This window comes from Hyperolius riggenbachi, chromosome 1 (genome assembly GCF_040937935.1).
Source record: "Hyperolius riggenbachi isolate aHypRig1 chromosome 1, aHypRig1.pri, whole genome shotgun sequence".
NCBI lineage: Eukaryota > Metazoa > Chordata > Amphibia > Anura > Hyperoliidae > Hyperolius > Hyperolius riggenbachi.
The window spans coordinates 289524154-289549744 of NC_090646.1; the positions used below are offsets into that span (position 1 = coordinate 289524154).

The 25591-nt window shown below is 43.5% G+C and overlaps 1 protein-coding gene across 3 annotated transcripts in view; it reads left to right on the forward strand.

Annotated features, from left to right (window-relative positions):
* UBXN8 (UBX domain protein 8) overlaps nucleotides 1–25240 on the forward strand; it is a 59590-nt gene extending 34350 nt beyond the window's left edge. For all 3 annotated transcript variants that reach the window (XM_068233702.1, XM_068233700.1, XM_068233701.1), the window contains exons 6-8: nucleotides 1578–1619; nucleotides 10881–10955; nucleotides 25025–25240. In XM_068233702.1, the coding sequence (XP_068089803.1) occupies nucleotides 1578–1619; nucleotides 10881–10955; nucleotides 25025–25189 (282 nt within the window). In that variant the 3' untranslated portion in view covers nucleotides 25190–25240. The remainder of the gene's footprint in view (nucleotides 1–1577; nucleotides 1620–10880; nucleotides 10956–25024) is intronic.
* The last annotated feature ends 351 nt before the right edge of the window (nucleotides 25241–25591 follow it).

The following is a 25591-nucleotide window of genomic DNA, read 5'->3' on the forward strand; positions in this document are numbered from 1 at the left end:
TCAAAAGGTTAGTTGGTATAAAAAATATGATTCTGATACCAGTCCATACTGCCATTGGTACTGTATATACCGTGCATTACTTACTTCTGCGAGCAACAGAATTCAGAGGGACATTCCTCACTTATGGTGCATCTGTGATGATAGTATTGGCGAACTTTCCCTGCTGACTTGTTTGAAAAGTCATTAATTGCCTTTTTGTTATGTTTGTCCTATTTAAGCACTGGTAGCAAGTAACAGACATGGAAGCACCAGACAGTGAGTGAAATGAGCAGCACAGTGGTGTACAGGCAGCACAGTGGCATAGTGGTTAGCTCTCTCGCCTTGCAGCAATGGGTCCTTGGTTCGAATCCCAGCCAGTGCAGAGTTTGTATGTTCTCCCTGTGTCGGTGTGTGTTTCCTCCCACATCCCGAAAACATACAGATAAGTTAATTGGCTTCCTCCTAAATTGGCCCTTGACTGCGATACATACATAGACATATAACTATGGTAGGGATTAGATTGTGAGCCACTCTGTGACAAGACAATATAATCTGTACAGCGCTGCGGAAGATGTTGACTCTATATTCATGATAATAAAATCTAAATATGATATCTCAGCATTTGTCTGCAAGGCTCATACACACGGGTATCAAAAATCGCTTGAAACAAACAAATGATAGATTCTAAAAATCATTCTAAAAATGTCATTCTAAAAATCTGGGCACAAACTATTTGTGTCAGTGCTCGGGCATTTAAAAGGACAGTCATGTTGGCTCACCTGGTGTCTTCTGTTACTGGATCTTTTTCTTGGTTCTCTGTCCACTTCACAATTAATTCTTATATCATCATTGGTATTTTCTATCTTCCCTCTACACACTGTGGAGGCTTATATAGTGGTGTTACATCATTTTTATATCGTTTGTAATATTGTGCATTTTATACCATTTTAGATTCAGTGCCGTCCATAATTCATATCCCTGACTTAAAGTTACTTTTATTCAACCAGCAAGTCATTTTTTGACAGCAAATTACATATGTGTCTCCCAAAAGATAAGACGATGTACAAGAGGCATTATTGTGGGAAAAAAAAAAATTCTCAGCTTTTATTTACATTTGAGCAAAAAGTGTCCAGTCCAAAATTATTCATACCCTTCACAAAAACATTAAAGGAAAAGATAATAAAGAAATGGATACCTGAATATCATAAAATGACAATATTGGGCATATTATAAAAACTACTTACAAAATCTCCGGGCGCCGATCCTTACACGGCTCCTGATATGTCACATGACCCTCATTAGGAATTGCACAGAGCGGATGCAGCAAAGCAGCGGCAGGAAGTGAAGAGGACTGGCACACAGAGCTTTTGTAAGGAGTTTCTGCTGTGCGCTGCTCTGCATTTCATCTGTGGGGTGAGGTTAGTGTTGAATGTTCGTCAATTTCTGTTGGATGCCAAAGACTTTAATTATCTGATGGAATAATTATACATGTGCTACAGTCGCATCCCATATCACCACAATGCTGTGTCAAGAAATTGTGTAAATATCTGTTTTTTTTGTTTTGTTTTTTTTACTAATTTTCTGATTATTTATTACAGGTCATTACTTTACCAGAGGAACCTAATGAACTAGAGAAAGGGGTAAGATAATGCTAAAATGTCACAGCAGTGAAGCCAAGTTTGTGCTCCCATACAATTTCTGTTACCTTTGCAATTGTATTTAACAGTGTACTGGTTCGATCTGGTTGCAAAGTTTCTTTGGGCATGCCTCTGAAAGATTTAACATTTTAAAAGGGTATGAATTGTAAACACGGTTCTTATTCAAAGTTTTTATTAATAGGTATGGGAAATGAGATGCTAATAATTCTGAGTTGATGCTGATTCAATGCAAATTTTATGCAGCTTGTAAATAGATCAGTCAACTCAGAATTATTAGCATCTAACTGACCATGTCTATTTATTTACAGTGAGATGCGAAAGTTTGGGCAACCTTGTTAATTGTCATGATTTTCCTGTATACATTGTTGGTTGTTACAATAAAAAAAAGTCAATTAAAAATATCATATAAGAGACACGCACAGTGATATTTGAGAAGTGAAATTAAGTTTATTGGTTTTACAGAAATAATTGTTTAAACAAAATTAGGCAAGTACATACATTTGGGCACTGTTGTCATTTTATTGATTCCAAAACCTTTAGAACTAATTATTGGAACTCAAATTGTCTTGCTAAGCTCAGTGACCCCTGACCTACATACACAGGTGAATCCAATTATGAGAGAGTATTTAAGGGGTTCAATTGTAAGTTTTCCTCCCCTTTTAATTTTCTCTGAAGAGTAGCAACATGAGGGTCTCAAAACAACTCTCAAATGACTTGAAGACAAAGATTGTTCACCATCATGGTTTAGGGGAAGGATACAGGAAGCTGTCTCAGAGATTTCAGCTGTCTGTTTCCACAGTTAGAAACATATTGAGGAAATAGAAGACCACAGGCTCAGTTCAAGTTAAGGCTCGAAGTGGCAGACCAAGAAAAATCTCGGATACACAGAAGCGACGAATGATGAGAACAGTCAGTTTCAACCCACAGACCAGCACCAAAGACCTACAACATCATCTTGCTGCAGATGGAGTCACTGTGCATCGTTCACTCATTCAGTGAACTTTACACAAGCAAATGCTGTATGTGAGTGATGCAGAGGAAGCCTTTTCTCCGCCCACAGCACAGACAGATACGCTTGAGGTATGCTGAAGCACATTTGGACAAGCCAGCTTCAATTTGGAATAAGGTGCTGTGGACTGATGAAACTAAAATTGAGTTATTTGGGCATAACAAGGGGCGTTATGCATGGAGGAAAAAGAACACAACATTCCAAGAAAAACACCTGCTACCTACAGTAAAATATGATGGTGGTCCCATCATGCTGTGGGGCTGTGTGGCCAGTGCAGAGACTAGGAATCTTGTCAAAGTTGAGGGATGCATGGATTCCCCTCAGTATCAGCAAATTCTGGAGACCAATGTTCAGGAATCGGTGACAAAGCTGAAGTTGCGCCCGGGCTGGATCTTTCAACAAGACAATAACCCTAAACACTTCTCAAAATCCACTAAGGCATTCATGCAGAGGAACAAGTACAACGTTTTGGAATGACAATCTGTCCCCAGACCTGAATATAATTGAAAATTTGTGGTGTGAGTTAAAGAGAGCTGTCCATGCTCGGAAGCCATCAAACCTGAATGAATTAGAGATGCTTTGTAAAGAGGAATGGTCCAAAATACCTTCAACCAGAATCCAGACTCTCATTGGAATTTACAGGAAGCATTTAGAGGCTGTAATTTCTGCAAAAGGAGGATCTACTAAATATTGATTTCATTTCTTATTTGTGGTGCCCAAATTTATGCACCTGCCTAATTTTGTTTAAACAATTATTGCACACTTTCTGTAAATCCAATAAATTTAATTTCACTTCTCAAATATCACTGTGTGTCTCCTATCTATATAATATATTTAACTGACATTTTTTATCAAAACAACCAACGATTTATACAGGAAAATCATGACCATTAACAAGGTTGCCAAAACTTTTGCATCCCACTGTATTAGCAATGTTTGTTATCCTAAGTGTTTCTTTATTCAGGAGAACCTACTCAAGATGGTAAATTGATAGCAGTGGGGTCACGCAAGGGTCAGTACTACATCCATTTTTTTTAAATATATTTATTAGTGATTTAGTAGAATGAATACAAAGTAATATACCGTATTTTCTGCTGTATAAGACGCCTGGAATCCCCGACTTACGAACGCCCGCCGATACAAACCGCCTACCTGCCGCCACGTTGGGGATTCCCTGCCTGTGTGTCCGCTCCCCCTGCTTGCCTCCGCTCCTTCCCTCTTGTGTCTCCTGGCCCCTTGTGTGTGCAGCAACTGCCGACTTACCTCATCCATGGCTCCCGCGGGGATTGCAGACCTCCATCTCCTACGTTCCGCTTCCTCTAGTGATGGGCTTCTATTGATGGTGCGATCAATACAAGCCCATCACTAGAGGAAGCTGCATGGGAAGACAGAGGTCTGCAATCCACACATGTTCCATGGATGAGGTAAGCTGGCTGCAGCTGCACACATGGGGGGACCAGGTGACACAAGGGGGAGGGAGCGGAAGCATGCCAGGGGGGGCTCAAGAGGACACATGGGGGAGACATGGGCCACACAGGAGGACACATGGGGGAGACATGGACCACACAGGAGGACACATGAGCGACAGAGAACACCATCTGGGGGTGAACATGTACAAGACGGTCCTGGAACATGAACACACCAGGTTTTTCCCCTAGTTTTTGCCCTCTAAACCCAGGTGCATCGTATATTCCGGAGCGTCTTATACAGCGACAATACGGTAGCCATCTTTTGCAGATGATGCAAAATTATCAACACTAAGATATATAGTGACATATTACAACAAGATCTTGACAACATGCCTATATGAGCAGGCACATGGCCGTTGAAATTTAATGTAGATAAATATAAAGTCATGCACCTTGGATTTACCAACAGTAGACAACATATAAAGTAAATGGCATATAGCTGGGTACATCAGACTTGGAGAAGGACTTGGGAATACTGATTATTATTATTATTATTTATTGTATTTATAAAGCGCCAACATATTACGCAGCGCTGAATTGCTGAATCGCTGAATTGCTGATTGATAGCAAGTTAACTAACCATATACAATGCCAAGCAGCGGTAGCTAAAGCAAACAAAACTCTGGGAAGCATAAAGCAGGAAATAAAATCTTGAGATGCTAGTATACTACTCCCTCTGTATAAATCACTTGTTAGGCCACATCTGGAGTATAGGATATAGATTTGGGCACCACACTATAGAAAGGACATTGACCTTCTACAATGGGTACAAAGAAGGGCAACTAAATTAATCAGAGGGATTGAAGGTCTCACTTACCAAGAAAGGTTTGACAAACTGGGCTTACCGGTATTTAGCTTTGAAAAAAAGACGTCTGAGAGGTGACCTGGTTAATATTTATAAATACATCAGAAGGCGATAAAAAAGCTTAGCAGATAAGCTTTTTGTCCCTAGGCTTGTACAGCGGACAAGGGGACATGACCTGCGTATGGAGGGACCGGATAGGAACTCTTTGTCAGGAATAGGTAAAATGTAGCAATCAAGTATATCAGCACAGAGTATTTGCAGGAATCACGCTCTTTTATTGAGCTATTATATCCACAGACGTAGCCGACAATTGTTCGGGGGCCTCGAATGTGGTTACCAAAACTTAGCCTTGTGGTTACCACACGCCTTGATAAAGGGGGACGCTGCAAGGCCCCTGAAACAATGATCGGCTACTTCTGTGGATATAATGGCTCAATAAAAGAGAGTGATTCCTGCAAATACGGTGTGCTGATATACTTGATTGCTGATATACTTCGTGAAATAGCCTATGCCACAATATCAAGCACCCGACCTTTGAAAAGATGGTGTGCCCACTCACAATCTTCATGTACTGTAGGTAAAATGTAGGTCTGTCTTGTTTCTTTAACCTACCCAGCGTTCAATTTCCCCAGGATTTCTGTGCAAACAGTGATAAAATTTATTTTTAAAACTTTTTTTTCCCTGTAACTTGCCAAAATGTGTCAAGCAAGGGTCTAGTATACAGTGCAGGAGAGTATTGATGTGTGTGCACGTTTATACTGTTCACAGCATGTTTTTTTGAATGGACATTTCTGTCCATACCGCTAGGGAGGTTAAAGCAGTGGCATGCAATGTCTTTGGTATTCAGACTTCTTTAAAACAAGTCTGAGATCCACTGAAAACCACTTGATTCCATGTTTTATCCTGTAAAATTCGTTGCCAATTAATGTGAACTAATTGTATATAATAGTGCATTGTTTAGTCCTGTTAGTTTAAATCTCCACACTCACCTTCGCCATACCACTGCTCTGTGCCAGCTGTAGTTAACCAAATTACACAACACCAAAGACTACCATGCTAGAGAATGCAGCACCATGGTTTTGAAAGACAATTCAAATTTTGATATATGGGCCACAGATCCGTTTTCCACTTTGCCTCAGTCTAACATGACTCCTAAGTTTGAACAGTGGGATAATGCAGTACAGCAGCTGTAGCCTAGCCACATCCACTCAGCCTAAAATGACTATGTACTCAGTGCTTCTGGTCATGAGATCCAATCAAAGTTGGATGTGTGTAATGCACCCTTACCCTTAGTGGACACTACATCAAGTTTGGCATGGGCTTTTTTTTTAAAAAAAAAGTCTTAAAGGAAACCAGAGATGATCTGTAATAATTTTTTTTATACATACCTGGGGCTTCCTCCAGCCCCATGCCCACAGATCGCTCCCACGCCGCCGTCCTCCGTCTTCTCCAGCTCGGTACCGGGTCCAATAAGTTCGGCAAGTCTGTGCAATAAAAGTGCGCTCTCTATGTATCTCTGCGGCACAGAGATATGTAGAGAGCGCACTTCTCTTGCACTGACTGGCCACGACTGGCAGAACTTATGGAACCGGAGCTGGAGAAGACTGAGGATGACGGCTTGGGAGCGATCTGTGGGCATGGGGCTGGAGGAAGCCCCAGGTATGTTTAAAACTTTTATTACAGCTAGTCTCTGGTACACTTTTTAAGTTAGGTTCCTTATTTTTATAATTGCTTTTCCTGGAATCCTCTGAAGCATCCTTGCCTCCATAATGTCTGTTTGCTTGGAATCTGCTGTGCTTACAAGAAACGCCTCAGTGCACAGCTGAAAAAATCCTCATGGAGAAGCGGGAAAAAATATTAACTGAGCGAGCAAGCTTTTTCTGTCAAAGTAGGCAATATCAGGTATTACAGGCAACGATTTACTTCTACATGACAATGGCAGGTGTTGAATGTTTTGTTGAATCATTTATTGTAGCAGAGGGGTTTTTTTTTTCGTAGAATGTTTCAGTGACCCCAACGTTAGTCTTTATTCAAATATTAAAGATATGTACAATTATTTATACCACCAGCATCTGATGCTCTGTAAAATATAGTCCAAATAAGTTACATGGGCAAAGTACAGATAGTACACTCAGTAAACAGCAATATCAAGATAAAAAGGATGCCTATACAAGCTTATAGTCTAGGGGATTTATATCTCCACATATGTTCTAAAAGGAAAAATGTGAGACCTGAATAGCAAATGGAGCAAAATGTCTAATTTGACATGTTAATTTGTGTGAATATGAGAACGCCATGTATTTTATTGCTTGCATGACTCACCCTTTAGTTTTAGAAAGCAGGAGTCATCTTGACATTTTGCTTCAGAATATTCTGACAGGGTTTGAAATTTATTGGGTATTAGATGAATGTAAATCAGCTTGTAAGGTATCTCACTTTTCAAAATCATGCTTGTACGTTTAAAGTCTTTATCCTTTTCCCTTCACAAAACACTGCACCAATTTTCCTGTGAAACACACCTTTGACTGATGTCGTCGGTCAGGGATCGGGATCTGATCCCCTTTGGCGACATCGCTGGGCCGGGCTGCACAGATGGGAAGTAAGCTGTGTAGCTGACAACGCATTCTGTGTAGCTGGCAACGCAACGGGTGGGTGAGCAGAGCACAGAAAGGAGTTGGCTGTCAATCAGCCAATTTGATCCACCAGACTGATTGCATGTGGGTCAGTGGCCTCTGTACACACGCCTGACCATCGGCTGAATCTGTTATCGGCCCCCTCAGCCGACTTTAGGCATGCGCGTGTACGAGGCTTAACATTTACTTTCTGTATGTATACACGCATTTATTTTTAAGCCCAGTGATAACCTCACATAAGCACTAAAACATTCCAGATTACTGTAATTACTCACAGCAACCAGTCTGGTATCAACGGCAGATAGCCCATAATGGACTGAATATTTTTTAATTTACCTTTCAAGTTTATGCACAGTAGCAGTATTTATATTAAAACTATAGGGGATGAAATTGGAGAAATATGTATTTTCCTTTTTTTACTTGTTTTTCCCTTTAAAATGCATAGAAAATAAAGTAATTACTGAAAACAAATGTCAACCCCAAAAAGCCCAATTGGTGGTGAAAAAACAACAACATATGGATCATTTAATTGTGATTAGTACTGATTAACCACTTGAGGACCACAGTCTTTCTACCCCTTAAGGACCAGAGCCTTTTTTTCCATTCAGACCACTGCAGCTTTCACAGTTTATTGCTCGGTCATACAACCTACCACCTAAATGAATTTTACCTCCTTTTCTTGTCACTAATACAGCTTTCTTTTGGTGCTATTTGATTGCTGCTGCGAGTTTTAGCTTTTATTATATTCATCAAGAAAGACATGCATTTTGTCAAAAATATTTTTTTTACTTTCTGAGCTGACATTTTTCAAATAAAGTAAAATTTCTGCATACATTTTTGGCCAAATTTATTCTGCTACATGTCTTTGATAAAAAAAAATCCATTCAGTGTATATTTATTGGTTTGGGTAAAAGTTATAGCGTTTACAAACTATGGTGCCAAAAGTGAATTTTCCCATTTTGAAGCATCTCTGACTTTTCTGACCACCTGTCATGTTTCATGAGCTGCTAAAATTCCCGGATAGTATAAATACCCCCAAAATGACCCCATTTTGGAAAGAAGACATCCCAAAGTATTCACTGAGAGGCATGGTGAGTTTATAGAAGATTTTATTTTTTGTCACAAGTTAGCGGAAAATGACACTTTGTGACAAAAAAAATAAATAAATAGAAGTTTCCATTTCTTCTAACTGCGACAAAAAAAAAAATGAAATCTGCCACGGACTCACTATGCTCCTCTCTGAATACCTTGAAGTGTCTACTTTCCGAAATGGGGTCATTTGTGGGGTGTGTTTACTGTCCTGGCATTTTGGGGGGTGCCTAATTGTAGGCACCCCTGTAAAGCCTAAAGGTGCTCATTGGACTTTGGGCCCCTCAGCGCAGTTAGGCTTCAAAAAAGTGCCACACATGTGGTATTGCCGTGCTCAGAAGTAGTAGTATAATGTGTTTTGTGGTGTATTTTTACATATACCCATGCTGGGTGGGAGAAATATCTCTGTAAATGACAAATTTTTGATTTTTTTTTACACACCATTGTCCATTTACAGAGAGATTTCTCCCACCCAGCATGGGTATGTGTAAAAATACACCCCAAAACACATTATACTACTTCTGAGTACGGCGATACCACGTGTGACACTTTTTTGCAGCCTAGGTGCGCTAAGGGGCCCAACGTCCTATTCACAGGTCATTTTGAGGCATTTGTTTTCTAGACGACTCCTCACGGTTTAGGGCCCCTAAAATGCCAGGGCAGTATAGGAACCCCACAAGTGACCCCATTTTAGAAAGAAGACACCCCAAGGTATTCAGTTAGGTGTATGGTGAGTTCATAGAAGATTTTATTTTTTTGTCACAAGTTAGTGAAAAATGACACTTTGTGAAAAAAACAATTAAATCAATTTTCGCTAGCTTTTGACAAAAAATAAAATCTTCTCTGAACTCGTCATACACCTAACAGAATACCTTGGGGTGTCTTTTCTAAAATGGGGTCACTTGTGGGGTTCCTACACTGCCCTGGCATTTTACGGGCCCAAAACCGTGAGTAGTCTGGAAACCAAATGTCTCAAAATGACTGTTCAGGGGTATAAGCATCTGCAAATTTTGATGACAGGTGGCCTATGAGGGGGCGAATTTTGTGGAACCGGTCATAAGCAGGGTGGCCTTTTAGATGACAGGTTGTATTGGGCTTGATCTGATGGATAGGAGTGCTAGGGGGGTGACAGGAGGTGATTGATGGGTGTCTCGGGGTGGTTAGAGGGGAAAATAGATGCAATCAATGCACTGGGGGGAGGGGGGTGATCGGAAGGGGGTCTGAGGGGGATCTGAGGGTTTGGCCAAGTAATCAAGGGGTACACACAGGGCAAATTAGGGCCTGATCTGATGAGTAGGTGTGCTAGGGGGTGACAGGAGGTGATTGATGGGTGTCTCAAGGTGTGATTAGAGGGGGGAAGAGATGCAAGCAATGCACTGGCGAGGTGATCAGGGCTGGGGTCTGAGGGCGTTCTAAGGGTGTGGGCGGGTGATTGGGTGCCCTAGGGGCAGATAGGGGTCTAATCTGATGGGTAGCAGTGACAGGGGGTGATTGATGGGTGATTGATGGGTAATTAGTGGGTGTTTAGAGGAGAGAACAGATGTAAACAATGCACTTGGGAGGTGATCTGACGGCGGGTTTGTGGGTGATCTGATGGTGTGGGTGGCTGATCAGATTGCCCACAAGGGGCAGGTTAGGGGCTGATTGATGGGTGGCAGTGACAGGGGGTAATTGATGGATGATTGACAGGTGATCAGTGGGTTATTTCAGGGGGGATAGATGCATACAGTACACAAAGGGGGGGGGGGGAATCTGAGGGGTGGGGTGGGGGGGTGATCAGGAGCCCCCAGGGGGCAGTTAGGACTCAAAATTTTAAAAAAAAAGCGTTGACAGATAGTGACAGGGAGTGATTGGGTGCAAACAGTGGTCTGGGGGGGTGGGCAGGGGGGGGGGGTGTCTGAGGGGTGCTGTGGGCGATCAGAGGGAAGGGGGGGCAGGATCAGTGTGTTTGGTGCAGACTAGGGTGGCTGCAGCCTGCCCTGGTGGTCCCTTGGACACTGGGACCACCAGGGCAGGAGGCAGCCTGTATAATACACTTTGTATACATTACAAAGTGTATTATACACTTTGTATGCGGCGATCGTGGGGTTAACTACCTGCCGGCTGTGGGCGGTCGGCAAGTAGTTAAGCTATTGGCAAATGAAAGGGATGAGCACTGAAAGGTGAAAATCGTTCTTGTCCGTTAGGGTAAAAACGCCTTTGTGGTAAAGTTGTTAATTTCTTTTAATTCTTTTAAAGGTTGTAACCATTGCATTAAGGTGCCCTAGTGGTCGGGTTTATAAAAGACGGTTTTACAAGTCCTGCAGTTCTCTTGTAAGTATATAAGAAACCTAAAATACTTACTATCTTCTGCTTTCGACTTGCATTGGCATCTTACACTTTTTGTGTTTTTGATTGTCGATTGTTGTCTCTAGCGTGTATATACTCTGCTGGCATACATTTACATATGCACCCTCAGTGTTGCATTTCATTTGCATTTGTGCTATCACTACAATATGTTCAAAAAGCTGAACTGATGGGGGCCATCTCCCTCAATTGGCAGTCTCTATCAGTCCACTGCAACTAAAAGCCATGCACTTAGTGCCCTTGGTACTGTATACTGTAAACAGATGGATAAAGGCAGCACTAAGCCAATACAGAGATTTGACTCAGTCCATAAACATGTTGCACCTAACATTCAATGGCTTCTTCAATGTACAAAATAGAAAGAGACAGCAGGAACAACAGCACAAGTCAAACAGGTTGATTCACACATTGGAGTCGATTCATAAACGGCTGTGCGGGAAAAAAATCTTGTCGGGAAAATACCGCATTCAGTAATTAAAGACTTTTGTGTGCTAATTCATAAAAATCTTTACAGTTGCGATAGAAGTGCGGGGATTTATTGAACTAAGCTGGCGGTAACATGAAAAGCTGTCTGAGTTGTTACATTTCTCCATGCAGAGACAGCATTACAATAAGAGGCATCCCCAACTTCCCTTTATATGTGCATTTTTTGTTATACTGTCTCTGCTTGCCATGAATCTACTCTGAATCTGTCTATTAGTCTTTTTAAACAATCTATTTAATTGCCAAAGCTTCGAAGAACTTCAGGAAATTTTACACATACAGGCTTTCTGATATTAAATAACATCTGAAAACAGGTACCCAAGAGGTGAAAAAAAACACAGCTTGGGGTATTTAGGGAAGCCTTGTTTGCTTTGATCACTCTGCTGCTGGCTTTTACACAGTACCTCTCTCATCGGTATTCTCCTTGGCCTCGATTTATAAAGCATTCCCGCATGCGGTAATGCTGAAAACAGCTGACTTTACCGAGCACTTAGCAAAATGTCAATTCATAAAATGTTACCGCATGAAAAGCTGAAATTCCCAAGCAGTGAGGTAAATTACCGCCTTGTGCTTTGATTATCTCAACACGTCATTAAATATCAATTCATAAAGATTACAGCAGGCCGGTAATGGCACGGAGAATACCGCCTGCTATGAAGAGGTGATAAGACAGCGATAAGTGCAGGGATGAATGGAGACTCAGCAGAAGCAGTGAGACAGGCAGCAGCAGAGCAATCGGAACAAACAAAGCTTCCCTCAATACCTTTAGGCTGTGTTTTTAACCTCTTGGGTACCTGTTTTTCAGATGTTTATTTGCTGGAGGTGAATATCAAAAAACTAAACATGCACATCTAAACTGAAGTTGGGAATGGCTCTTTTATTGTAATGCTGTCTCTGCACGGAGAACAGCCAAATGTAACAAATCAACCAGCTACTCATTAATGTAACAACTCAGCCAGCTACATTCCTCATGTTAAGACAGCTCAGTTCGGAAAATCCCTGCATTTCTACCGCACCTGTGAAAAGGTTTATGAATTAGCACACAGAAGTCGGTTTCGCTGTCTAACAGTCTTCCGAGCGGCGAGACTTAAGGCGGAGCTCCGCTCACCAAGCAGGAGATTTGCGTGCGATCTCCTGCAAAACAGAGCCCCAGGACTTGACACGGATCGGCGTTAGGCAGTCCTGGGGCTGCTGCCGCGGCCACGCCCATCAGCGTGAGGCGGTCCTGGGGAGGTTAAAATGTGAAGTATTAGTTTATTCGTTCACAAAAGGCTGCAGGAATTTGTATTTTTTCCAGGGCTGTGGAGTCGGTACAAAATCCACCGACTCAGACTCCTCAGTTTTTAGGATTCCTCTGACTCCTCTAATTTGCATATTACAATCTTGTTGAATGAAAGTATGTAACATGAAATTTGTCTCTTAACTGCCAACGCTTAGGAATTTTAAAAGACAACTGAAGTGAGAAGGATATGTAAACTGCCATATTTATTCCCTTTAGACTAAAACTAGTCCTTGGTAAGAGTACTTATAAAAGGTACAGACTGGAACAAAGAACATCGATCAGGCCCTAGGCAATATAACTGTGGGTACATGTAAGCAGGCATGGGCGCAAATTCGGCTTCGGGTGAGTCTGGATAGTTCTATCCAGATCTCACCCAGTAAACCTGTGCGGTGTGGGTGGGGGGGTCAAGCTTACCTGTCTGACGTCTTCTTCGGTCGTCCCTCGGCGCCTCCCACGATACGCTCCAAGCGGCGGTCACGCGAGTACAAACACTTCCTCCTTCCAGGTTGAAGGAGGAAGTATTGGAATAACGTGACGCGTGTGGACCGTATAGTGGGAGGCGCCGAGGGTCGACCGAAGAAGACGTCAGACAGGTAAGCTTGACACCCCACCCCCCGCCCTGCACAGATTTACTGGGTGAGATCCGGATAGAACTATCCGGACTCACCCGAAGCCGAATTTGCGCCCATGCCTGCATGTAAGAATGATGTGCAGGTACTCTGCAGGGGAATGAGGAGATTCTTCTTCTATTACACATTCTTCATGCACAATCTGACCCAGGTTTATGGGTGATAGACAACACCTCTGTGTTCAATGTGCACAACATTCTCAGTGGATTCCCTGCAGCTCTGTGGGGAGTGCATATGTAGAGTATAGTACTACTGTGTAACAAAGTAAACATGAGACAGATGAAATTAAAGTTTTATACATACCTGGGGCTTCCTCCAGCCCCCTTCAGACTAATCAGTCCCTCGCGGTCCTCCTTCGCCACCTGGATCTTCTGCTATGGGTCCAGGTACTTGAGCCAGTCGGGCGTAGTGCGCATGCACACACTCAGCCGCCGGGAGCATACTACACCTGCACAGCACTATTGCGCAGGTGCAGAATGTTCCTGGCTGTGGGAGCGGCACGTGGCCGGACTGCGCTGACTGGCTGAATTACCGGGACTCCTAGCAGAATATCCAGGTGGTGGAGGAGGACAGCAATGGAATGATTGGCCTGTAAGGGGGCTGGAGGAAGCCCCAGGTATGTATAAAACGTTTCTTTTCATCCATCTTAAGTACCCTTTAATTTGTAGTCACCAAACCAAATTTTAACAACATTTCAAATTATTTGATTTCATGAGCAAAGAGAGTGCGTATATTTGCATATATCACAATCAACGCAGAATTATTTCCATCTCATTGACCATCTCTATTAATGACATGGCTACACATCAGGCTTTATTCTTACAGCATAGATGTTATTTAGTGCATATAAGAGATTCCTGTGTACACATCATATATACTGTACAGTCACAATCAATACGGGGACTGCTTTATTAAAGCAGCACAAGTACTAATTTTGATTGGTTTATTTCATTTTTGTGGCCTAAGCACAGCTATTACTGTATATATAAATTATATATGACCATTATCTGAGAAATAGAACATTTTATCATATTTTCTATTTTAATTAGATCAACATTAAATGCTTCCTGAAAATTGCGCAAAAGGTGGATCAGCGCAACGCCAGGCCGCCTCTGAATGGCCTACGATCAGAGGTGCGCTAAGCCCCCCCAGGAACTACAAAAGCACCTTGAACCCAAACAGAAGCTCTGCATATACACCAAAAGCATGGCTGTTAAGTGGGAGCAGCTGACCAAAAACGAATTAAATTAGTACATAGCAAGGAAATGAACAGCGCTACTTAAAGTGGAACTTTAGCCTAAACAAACATACTGTCATTAAGTTACATTAGTTATGTTAATTAAAATAGATAGGTAATATAATCTCTTAGCCATTCCATTTTAAAAGAACAGGCAAATGTTTGATTTCATTAGGGCAGCCATCTTTTTGGTTGAAAGGAGGTGACAGGGAGCATGAGGCACAGTTCCAATTGTCCAGTGTGCTGATCACCCCTCCCAGTTGCTAGGCAACGTGAATAACAATATAGGTAATCCCATCATGCTTTGCACAGCATCAGGGAAAAAGCCTGGGCAGTTTTCTTTGATGGGTGGAGCTTAGCTAAAAATTATGCTTTGGTAAGAAAAACAAAGTTCTGATGCTGTGAAACTGTTAAAGAAACACCAAGCCTTTTCAGTTCTGCTGAGTAGATTTTTAGTCTGGAGGTTCACTTTAAAAACAGGCAAGTGCCTACCTGCAAAAAAGTGCAAGCCCCACTTGTGGGATATAATACACACCGAGCATACACATCAATTTTCGATTTTACTTGATTAGCCGCACCCAGGCTATGCATATACATAGGTTAGGATTTAGTTAGTGTTAGGCCCCTCCCATGGAGGATTGACTTCTTCGCAGTGGGAGGGACGAGTACTTAATAGGTTGCATGCAAGCTGTTACAGGAAAGCAACATCCTCCAGTGGTAGACAGGTCATGTGTATGCTCGGTGTGTATTATATCCCACAAGTGGGGCTTGCACTCTTTTGCAGGTAGGCACTTACCTGTTTTTAAGTAGTGCTGTTCATTTCCTTGCTATGTATTAAATTCTTCCTGCTTGCAAGCAGAAATCTGTCAGTAGTTTCAGACTCCAAACCTCCCATGAAGGTAGCTTGCAACACATTAAAACTAATTCCTAGGGAGCAAACCATATTCAAACTCTCGTGTACACAATATAGATGTGCTTAGAATTGGGCAGGAATATTGGGGTGTAATTGGTAAAAACCAGGCCCCCCGAAACTTCAAATAAACATTTGGAATTAAACATGACTGCACACATCTTTGGTGAGTTTAACCACTTGATGACCCAGCCTTTACCCCCCCCCCCCCTTAAGGACCAGTGCTGATTTCGCTGATCTGTGCTGGGTGGGCTCTACAGCCCCCAGCACAGATCAAACACCAGGCAGAGCGACCAGGTCGCCCCCTTTTTTCCCCTCTAGGGGGATGATGAGCTGGGGGGGGGGGGGGGGTCTGATCGCTTCTGCCTGCGTGTGGCTGGCGGGGGGGGCACCTCAAAGCCCCCTCCACCGCAGGATTCCCCCTCTCCCTTCCCCGGAGATCGGAGGCTGCACAGGAACAGATCTGTCCTGTGCAGCCTCTAACAGGCTCCTGCCCGTCATGTGACAGCGATCCCTGGCCGCTGATTGGCCAGGGATCGCTGATCTGGTACAACGCTGCTACTGTTAGCAGCATTGTACAAATGTAAACAAAGCGGATTATTTCCGCTTGTGTTTACATTTAGCCTGCGAGCCGCGATCGGCGGCCCGCAGGCTATCCACAGAGCCCCCCGCCGTGAATTGACAGGAAGCAGCCGCTCGCGCGAGCGGCTGTTTCCTGATTAATTAGCCTGCAGCTGGCGACGCAGATGTGCGTCGCTGGTCCTGCAGCTGCCACTTTGCGGTCGGCAAGTGGTTAAAGTGGCTGGCTGCATCAGAGTACACAGTTATATGGTTCTTGGAAACAAGAAAAAGCAAAATGTCCGTGCACCTTCCGTCTTGCAAAACAATTTGTATTGGTAAAAATAGTGACAATTCACATTTGCAGTACAAACTTTTCTTGATATATTCAATCAGTCATGCTTGTGGAAAACACGCTGGGTGTAGCTTACGTGTCCCTCGGCGTGAGGCAGGCTGTGCAGTAGGGAGGTGGGTGTCAGGCACTAGGTGGGAGAGCGAAGGCCGTTTCGCGTCTGGATGATGCTTGGTCACGCTGCGTACCACTGCAGTGCGGGGCCGCCATGACTTCGTATAAGAGTAGGGCAAAGTCCCGCCTCTTCCTGTCATGGCGTCCCCCTTTGGGCATAGGCTGTCCGTAGTGGAGGCGGAAGCGTGCGTCATGCGTTCCAATAGGCGGAAATATTCGTTCCAGCCAATGGGTACCTATGCGGACAAAGGTCCGCTTAGACGCGTCTACAAGGGGAGGGGTATTGTCCCATACTATAGGAGTAAATGCGGATACCAATCCGCATAGCGCGTGTGGAAAGCAGGACATATGCACTGGGCCAATAAAATGGCCTGCGGTGCATAATATCAACATTGATCCTGTATCCCACGTTTGACCCATGGAACCTTATGACCCGCTTACATCGCCTATACAAACTGACGGCTAGGTGAAAAAAAGTGACAGTGTATAAAGTGTTAATTAAAATCTTGCTGGGAGGCATGTAATAAGCACACTTTCTTATCTGAAAGATATTTGGCATCTAGCCTAAAAGTTAAAGGTATCATACATAATTCGACTTTCTACCCGATATCCAAATACTTATATAAGCAAGTACTTTAACCTTAACACATCGGCCCAGGTACTCCCAGGGTCAACAACTGCCATTGGCATAAGAACGCCTATTGGCTCAGAATAACAATTACCACCTGGAGTCGTACGGCCCTGAAACCGCCAGGACCGACGTGGTCAGGCCAGCCGTGAGAGCAGATAAATTTGTAAACATGCTTAATATGGTTAAACATGGTTAATATGCAGTTCACATCCGAATTGAGTGAAACTGAGGTGACGTTCTTGGATCTGAAGCTTACCGTGGTGAACAATAAACTAACAAATAGGGGTTTTAGGAAGGCAACCGCCACCAACTCTGTTCTCCACGCGAAAAACTTCCACCCAAGACACGTGATAGAGGCCATTCCCTATGGGCAATATCTAAGATTAAAAAGAAACAACACGAATGAGTGTGATTTCAAAACACAAGCGGAAGAATTGACTTCTAGATTCAGAAAGAGAGGGTATGATGAGACTTTATTGAAAAGATCCAAGCAAAGAGCAGAGAAGCAAGAGAGGAAGTCTCTATTATTCTCGAAAAAGAAAGAAAAAGGGGAACGAATTACGTTCGCCTTTGAATATTCCCCAATAACGGAGTGCATAAGAAAAAACATCTATTCTAACTGGTCTATCATTTCCCAGGATCCGGATCTAGACATGATTGACAAAGTACTGCCGCGAATTGCCTTTAGAAGGGCCCCCACGTTAGCTAGCTTGTTAACTGGCAGCGAGTTCGTTACTCCTAAACCAAAAAAATTGGCTGAATATGGCCCTACCAGTAGGCAGTTTTAAATGTGGCCATTGTAATTTGTGTGGAAATATCTTCTCCTCTAAGTATATAAGATTGGGAAGAGAAATGGTACAGATTAAGGAATTTTTTACATGCCAGACCGACTTCGTGGTGTACGTAATGCTTTGCCCCTGTGAACACTTCTACATTGGACAAACGACAAGACCAATGAAAGTAAGAGTAGGGGAACACATAAATTCTATCAAATCAGGTAAAGGATGCACTCGCTTCATTTCACATATGAGAGAAATGCATCAAGGGAATGGTGGATGTGTAAGATTTGCAGGCCTGCAAAGACAGGAGGTCCCCCATAGAGGAGGTGATAGGGAGAGACTGCTCCTGAGAAAAGAGACCTTATTGATCTTAAAAACAGAGGCCATGGGCCCATTAGGACTTAACGACAAAATTGAGTTGTCGTGTATGTTGGATCCTTAATAATCTTCCAAATGACTCTTGTTGAATGTCGGAAGGTCCCCCTGTCTGTTCTAGAGCTTCTGTATGACCAGATAATAGTGAAATGTTTACAAATCTATCTGCTCTCACGGCTGGCCTGACCACGTCGGTCCTGGCGGTTTCAGGGCCGTACGACTCCTGGTGGTAATTGTTATTCTGAGCCAATAGGCGTTCTTATGCCAATGGCAGCCGTTGACGCTGGGAGTACCTGGGCCGATGTGTTAAGGTTAAAGTACTTGGATATCGGGTAGAAAGTCGAATTATGTATGATACCTTTAACTTTAAGGCTAGATGCCATATATCTTTCAGATAAGAAAGAGTGCTTATTACATCCCTCCCAGCAAGATTTTAACCACTTGAGGACCTAGGGCTTTCTACCCCTTAAGGACCGGCCACTTTTTTTCCATTCAGACCACTGCAGCTTTCACGGTTTATTGCTCGCTCATACAACCTACCACCTAAATGAATTTTGGCTCCTTTTCTTGTCACTAATAAAGCTTTCTTTTGGTGCTATTTGATTGCTCCTGCTATTTTTACTTTTTATTATATTCATCAAAAAAGACATGAATTTTGGCAAAAAAATGATTTTTTTAACTTTCTGTGCTGACATTTTTCAAATAAAGTAAAATTTCTGTATACATGCAGCACGAAAAATGTGGACAAACATGTTTTTGATTAAAAAAAAAACCCCATTCAGTGTATATTTATTGGTTTGGGTAAAAGTTATAGCGTTTACAAACTATGGTGCAAAAAGTGAATTTTCTCATTTTCAAGCATCTATGACTTTTCTGACCCCCTGTCATGTTTCATGAGGGGCTAGAATTCCAGGATAGTATAAATACCCCCCAAATTACCCCATTTTGGAAAGAAGACATCCCAAAGTATTCACTGAGAGGCATAGTGAGTTCATAGAAGATATTATTTTTTGTCACAAGTAAGCGGAAAATGACACTTTGTGTGAGAAAAAAAAAAAAAAGTTTCCATTTCTTCTAACTTGCGACAAAAAAAAAATGAAATCTGCCACGGACTCACCATGCCCCTCTCTGAATACCTTGAAGGGTCTACTTTCCAAAATGGGGTCATTTGTGGGGTGTGTTTACTGTCCTGACATTTTGGGGGGTGCTAAATTGTAAGCACCCCTGTAAAGCCTAAAGGTGCTCATTGGACTTTGGGCCCTTTAGCGCAGTTAGGGTGCAAAAAAGTGCCACACATGTGGTATTGCCGTACTCAGGAGAAGTAGTATAATGTGTTTTGGGGTGTATTTTTACACATACCAATGCTGGGTGGGAGAAATATCTCTGTAAATGACAATTTGTTAATTTTTTTTACACACAATTGTCCATTTACAGAGATCTTTCTCCCACTCAGCATGGGTATGTGTAAAAATACACCACAAAACACATTATACTACTTCTCCTGAGTACGGCGATACCACATGTGTGGCACTTTTTTGCACCCTAACTGCGCTAAAGGGCCCAAAGTACAATGAGAAACTTTAGGATTTCACAGGTCATTTTGAGAAATTTCGTTTCAAGACTACTCCTCACGGTTTAGGGCCCCTAAAATGCCAGGGCAGTATAGGAACCCCACAAATTACCCCATTTTAGAAAGAAGACACCCCAAGGTATTCCGTTAGGAGTATGGTGAGTTCATAGAAGATTTTATTTTTTGTCAAAAATTAGCGGAAAATGACACTTTGTGAAAAAACACAATTAAAATCAATTTCCGTTAACTTGTGACAAAAAATAAAATCTTCTATGAACTCACCATACTACTAACGGAATACCTTGGGGTGTCTTTTTTCTAAAATGGGGTCATTTGTGGGGTTCCTATACTGCCCTGGCATTTTAGGGGCCCTAAACCGTGAGGAGTAGTCTTGAAACGAAATTTCTCAAAATGACCTGTGAAATCCTAAAGGTACTCATTGGACTTTGGGCCCTTTAGCGCAGTTAGGGTGCAAAAAAGTGCCACACATGTGGTATCGCCATACTCGGGAGAAGTAGTACAATGTGTTTTGGGGTGTATTTTTACACATACCCATGCTGGGGGGGAGAAATACCTCTGTAAATGGACAATTGTGTGTAAAAAAAATCAAAAGATTGTCATTTACAGAAGTATTTCTCCCACCCAGCATGGGTATGTGTAAAAATACACCCCAAAACACATTATACTACTTCTCCCGAGTACGGCGATACCACATGTGTGGCACTTTTTTGCACCCTAACTGCACTAAGGGGCCCAAAGTCCAATGAGTACCTTTAGGATTTCACAGGTCATTTTTGTTTTAAGACTACTCCTCACGGTTTAGGGCCCCTAAAATGCCAGGGCAGTATAGGAACCCCACTAATGACCCCATTTTAGAAAGAAGACACCCCAAGGTATTCCGTTAGGAGTATGGTGAGTTCATAGAAGTTTTTATTTTTTTGTCACAAGTTAGCGGAAATTGATTTTAATTGTTTTTTTTTCACAAAGTGTCATTTTCCGCTAACTTGTGACAAAAAATAAAATCTTCTATGAACTCACCATACTCCGTACGGAATACCTTTGGGTGTCTTCTTTCTAGAATGGGGTCATTTGTGGGGTTCCTATACTGCCCTGGCATTTTAGGGGCCCTAAACCGTGAGGAGTAGTCTTGAAACCAAATGTCGCAAAATGACCTGCGAAATCCTAAAGGTACTCATTGGACTTTGGGCCCCTTAGCGTACTTAGGGTGTAAAAAAAAGTGCCACACATGTGGTACCGCCGTACTCAGGAGAAGTAGTATAATGCGTTTTGGGGTGTATTTTTACACATACCCATGCTAAGTGGGAGAAATATCTCTGCAAATGACAATTGTTTGATTTTTTTACACACAATTGTCCATTTACATAGAAATTTCTCCCACCCAGCATGGGTATGTGTAAAAATACACCCCAAAACACATTATACTACTTTTCCTGAGTACGGCGGTACCACATGTGTGACACTTTTTTGCAGCCTAGGTGCGCTAAGGGGCCCAACGTCCTATTCACAGGTCATTTTGAGGCATTTGTTTTCTAGACTACTCCTCGCGGTTTAGGGCCCCTAAAATGCAAGGGCAGTATAGGAACCCCACAAGTGACCCCATTTTAGAAAGAAGACACCCCAAGGTATTCCGTTAGGTGTATGACGAGTTAATAGAAGATTTTATTTTTTGTCACAAGTTAGTGAAAAATGACACTTTGTAAAAAAAAAAAACACTAAAAATCAATTTCCGCTAACTTTTGACAAAAAATAAAATCTTCTATGAACTCGTCATACACCTAACAGAATACCTTGGGGTGTCTTTTTTTCTAAAATGGGGTCACTTGTGGGGTTCCTATACCGCCCTGGCATTTTACAGGCCCAAAACCGTGAGTAGTCTGGAAACCAAATGTCTCAAAATGACTGTTCAGGGGTATAAGCATCTGCAAATTTTGATGACAGGTGGTCTATGAGGGGGCGAATTTTGTGGAACCGGTCATAAGCAGGGTGGCCTTTTAGATGACAGGTTGTATTGGGCCTGATCTGATGGATAGGAGTGCTAGGGGGGTGACGGGAGGTGATTGATGGGTGTCTCAGGGGGTGGTTAGAGGGGAAAATAGATGCAATCAATGCACTGGGGAGGTGATCGGAAGGTGGTCTGAGGGGGATCTGAGGGTTTGGCCGAGTGATCAGGAGCCCACACGGGGCAAATTGGGGCCTGATCTGATGGGTAGGTGTGCTAGGGGGTGACAGGAGGTGATTGATGGGTGTCTCAAGGTATGATTAGAGGGGGGAATAGATGCAAGCAATGCACTGGCGAGGTGATCAGGGCTGGGGTCTGAGGGCATTCTGAGGGTGTGGGCGGGTGATTGAGTGCCCTAGGGGCAGATAGGGGTCTAATCTGATAGGTAGCAGTGACAGGGGGTGATTGATGGGTAATTAGTGGGTGTTTAGGGTAGAGAACAGATGTAAACACTGCACTTGGGAGGTGATCGGACGTCGGATCTGCGGGCGATCTATTGGTGTGGGTGGGTGATCAGATTGCCCGCAAGGGGCAGGTTAGGGGCTGATTGATGGGTGGCAGTGACAGGGGGTGATTGATGGGCGGCAGTGACAGGGGGTGATTGATGGGTGGCAGTGACAGGGGGTGATTGATGGGTCATTGATAGGTGATTGACAGGTAATCAGTGGGTTATTACAGGGGAGAACAGATGTAAATATTGCACTGGCGAATTCATAAGGGGGGGTCTGAGGGCAATCTGAGCGTGTAGGCGGGCGATTGGGTGCCCGCAAGGGGCAGATTAGGGTCTGATCTGATAGGTAACAGTGACGTTTGGTGATAGGGGGTGATTGATGGGTAATTAGTGGGTGTTTAGAGAAGATAACAGATGTAAACAATACATTTGGGAGGTAATCTGACGGCGGGTTTGCGGGCGATCTAATGGTGTGGGTGGGTGATCAGATTGCCCGCAAGGGGCAGGTTAGGGGCTGATTGATGGGTGGCAGTGACAGGGGGTGACAGGGGGTGATTGATGGGTGATAGGTGATTGGCAGGTGATCAGTGGGTTATTACAGGGAAGAACAGATGTAATTAATGCACTGGTGAATTGATAAGGGGGGGTCAGAGGGCAATCTGAGCGTGTGGGCGGGTGATTGGGTGCCCGCAAGGGGCAGATTAGGGTCTGATCTGATAGGTAAAAGTGACAGGTGGTGATAGGGGGTGATTGATGGGTGATTGATGGGTAATTAGTGGGTGTTTAGAGGAGAGAATAGATGTAAACAATGGATTTGGGAGGTGATCTGATGTCGGATCTGCGGGCGATCTATTGGTGTGGGGAGGTGATCAGATTGCCCGCAAGGGGCAGGTTAGGGGCTGATTGATGGGTGGCAGTGACAGGGGGTGATTGACGGGTGATTGACGGGTGATTGACGGGTGATTGACGGGTGATTGACGGGTGATGGACAGGTGATTGACAGGTGATCAGGGGGGATAGATGCATACAGTACATGGGGGGGGGGGGTCTGGGGAGAATCTGAGGGGTGGGGGGGTGATCAGGAGGGAGCGGGGGGCAGGGGGGGGGATAAAAAAAAAATAGCGTTGACAGATAGTGACAGGGAGTGATTGATGGGTGATTAGGGGGGTGAGTGGGTGCAAACAGGGGTCTGGGGGGTGGGCAGGGGGGGGGGTCTGATGGGTGCTGTGGGCGATCTGGGGCAGGGGGGGGGAAATCAGTGTGCTTGGTGCAGACTAGGGTGGCTGCAGCCTGCCCTGGTGGTCCCTCGGACATTGGGACCACCAGGGCAGGAGGCAGCCTGTATAATACACTTTGTAAACATTACAAAGTGTATTATACACTTTGTATGCGGCGATCTTCGGGTTAACATCCCACCGGCGCTTACGTATGGCGGGATGTTGCGGCGGGTGAGCGGCGCCAGGCGGAGGCGGAGGATCGCGTCACGGATGACGCGATCGCTCCGCCCATGCCCATACAAGGACCGCCGGCAATTGTCAATACGGCGGTCCTTGCGGCGTCCACTTCCCGGCCGCCAATTGTATATACGGCGGTCGGGAAGTGGTTAATTAACGCTTTATACACTGTCACTTTTTTTCACCTAGCCGTCAGTTTGTATAGGCGATGTAAGCGGGTCATAAGGTTCCATGGGTCAAACGTGGGATACAGGATCAATGTTGATATTATGCACCGCAGGCCATTTATTTTATTGGCCCAGTGCATATGTCCTGCTTTCCACACGCGCTATGCGGATTGGTATCCGCATTCACTCCTATAGGATGGGACAATACCCCTCCCCTTGTAGACGCGTCTAAGCGGACCTTTGTCCGCATAGGTACCCATTGGCTGGAACGAATATTTCCGCCTATTGGAACGCATGACACACGCTTCCGCCTCCACTACGGACAGCCTATGCCCAAAGGGGGACGCCATGACAGGAAGAGGCGGGACTTTGCCCTACTCTTATACGAAGTCATGGCGGCCCCGCACTGCAGTGGTACGCAGCGTGACCAAGCGTCATCCAGACGCGAAACGGCCGTCGCTCTCCCACCTAGTGCCTGACACCCACCTCCCTACTGCACAGCCTGCCTCACGCCGAGGGACACGTAAGCTACACCCAGCGTTTTTTACACAAGCATGATTGATTGAATATATCAAGAAAAGTTTGTACTGCAAATGTGAATTGTCACTATTTTTACCAATACAAATTGTTTTGCAAGACGGAAGGTGCACGGACATTTTGCTTTTTCTTGTTTCCAAATACAATTGTCAGTTTCCATAATATGGTGCGAAGCACACGTCTGAAGGCATATTCTGGTGCAAACAGTGGATATAGCAGGACTGCATAAGGGGATTTACCTGTGTATACCCTCTAGCTCACTTAGCAATTCTGTGGGAAGTGCCACACCATACACCCCTCCTTTTTCTGATTTCATTCAAGTTATATGGTTCTAATGGGACAAACTGAACAGGAGAGGTAGAGGCGGTTTACTATATGAGAGCGTGTATGATATAAATATAATTTGTGTGTTCTCACTGAATTTCCATGTGACAGTGCCATTCATATTATACACAGTAAACATGTTTTTTTTACTTTCTTTTTAAAGGTATTACTAGACTGGATGATGAAAATCGGATACCACTCTGCACTTTATACAATTTGTACACCTATTCCTAAATGCTATCTTGAACTTAAAAAAGATTTAACATTGGAGGACATTGGCATTATCAGACAAACCGTTCTTAATGTTGAAGAAAAGGACGTACTATAGTTTTGCACAAATGTAACAGAATGCCATAAAAATCTTTATTTTAGTAACAAACTAGAGTGGAGCGACTGTGTTATAACATCTGCCGATAAGACAATGAAGAGCGGTTACCTGGGACCATTTAGACATAGGCCTAATAGAATCAATCTGCTTTGGAGCCTTCACAGGAAGTTTAATAGCCCAAATATTGGTGTTTTCACTTTACCATATCGCCTGGAACAGTCTATGCAGTAATCAGTATAAAGCATTAGACATTTAACTCTACAACAAAAATCCAAATATCTCCTCACACACAGACCATTATGTGTAGTGCACAATATGCAAGCTGTTACGTGTATGCCATTGTTTTGAAACCTCTTTGATTAAGGGCTGGTGCACACCAAAACCCGCTAGCAGATCCGCAAA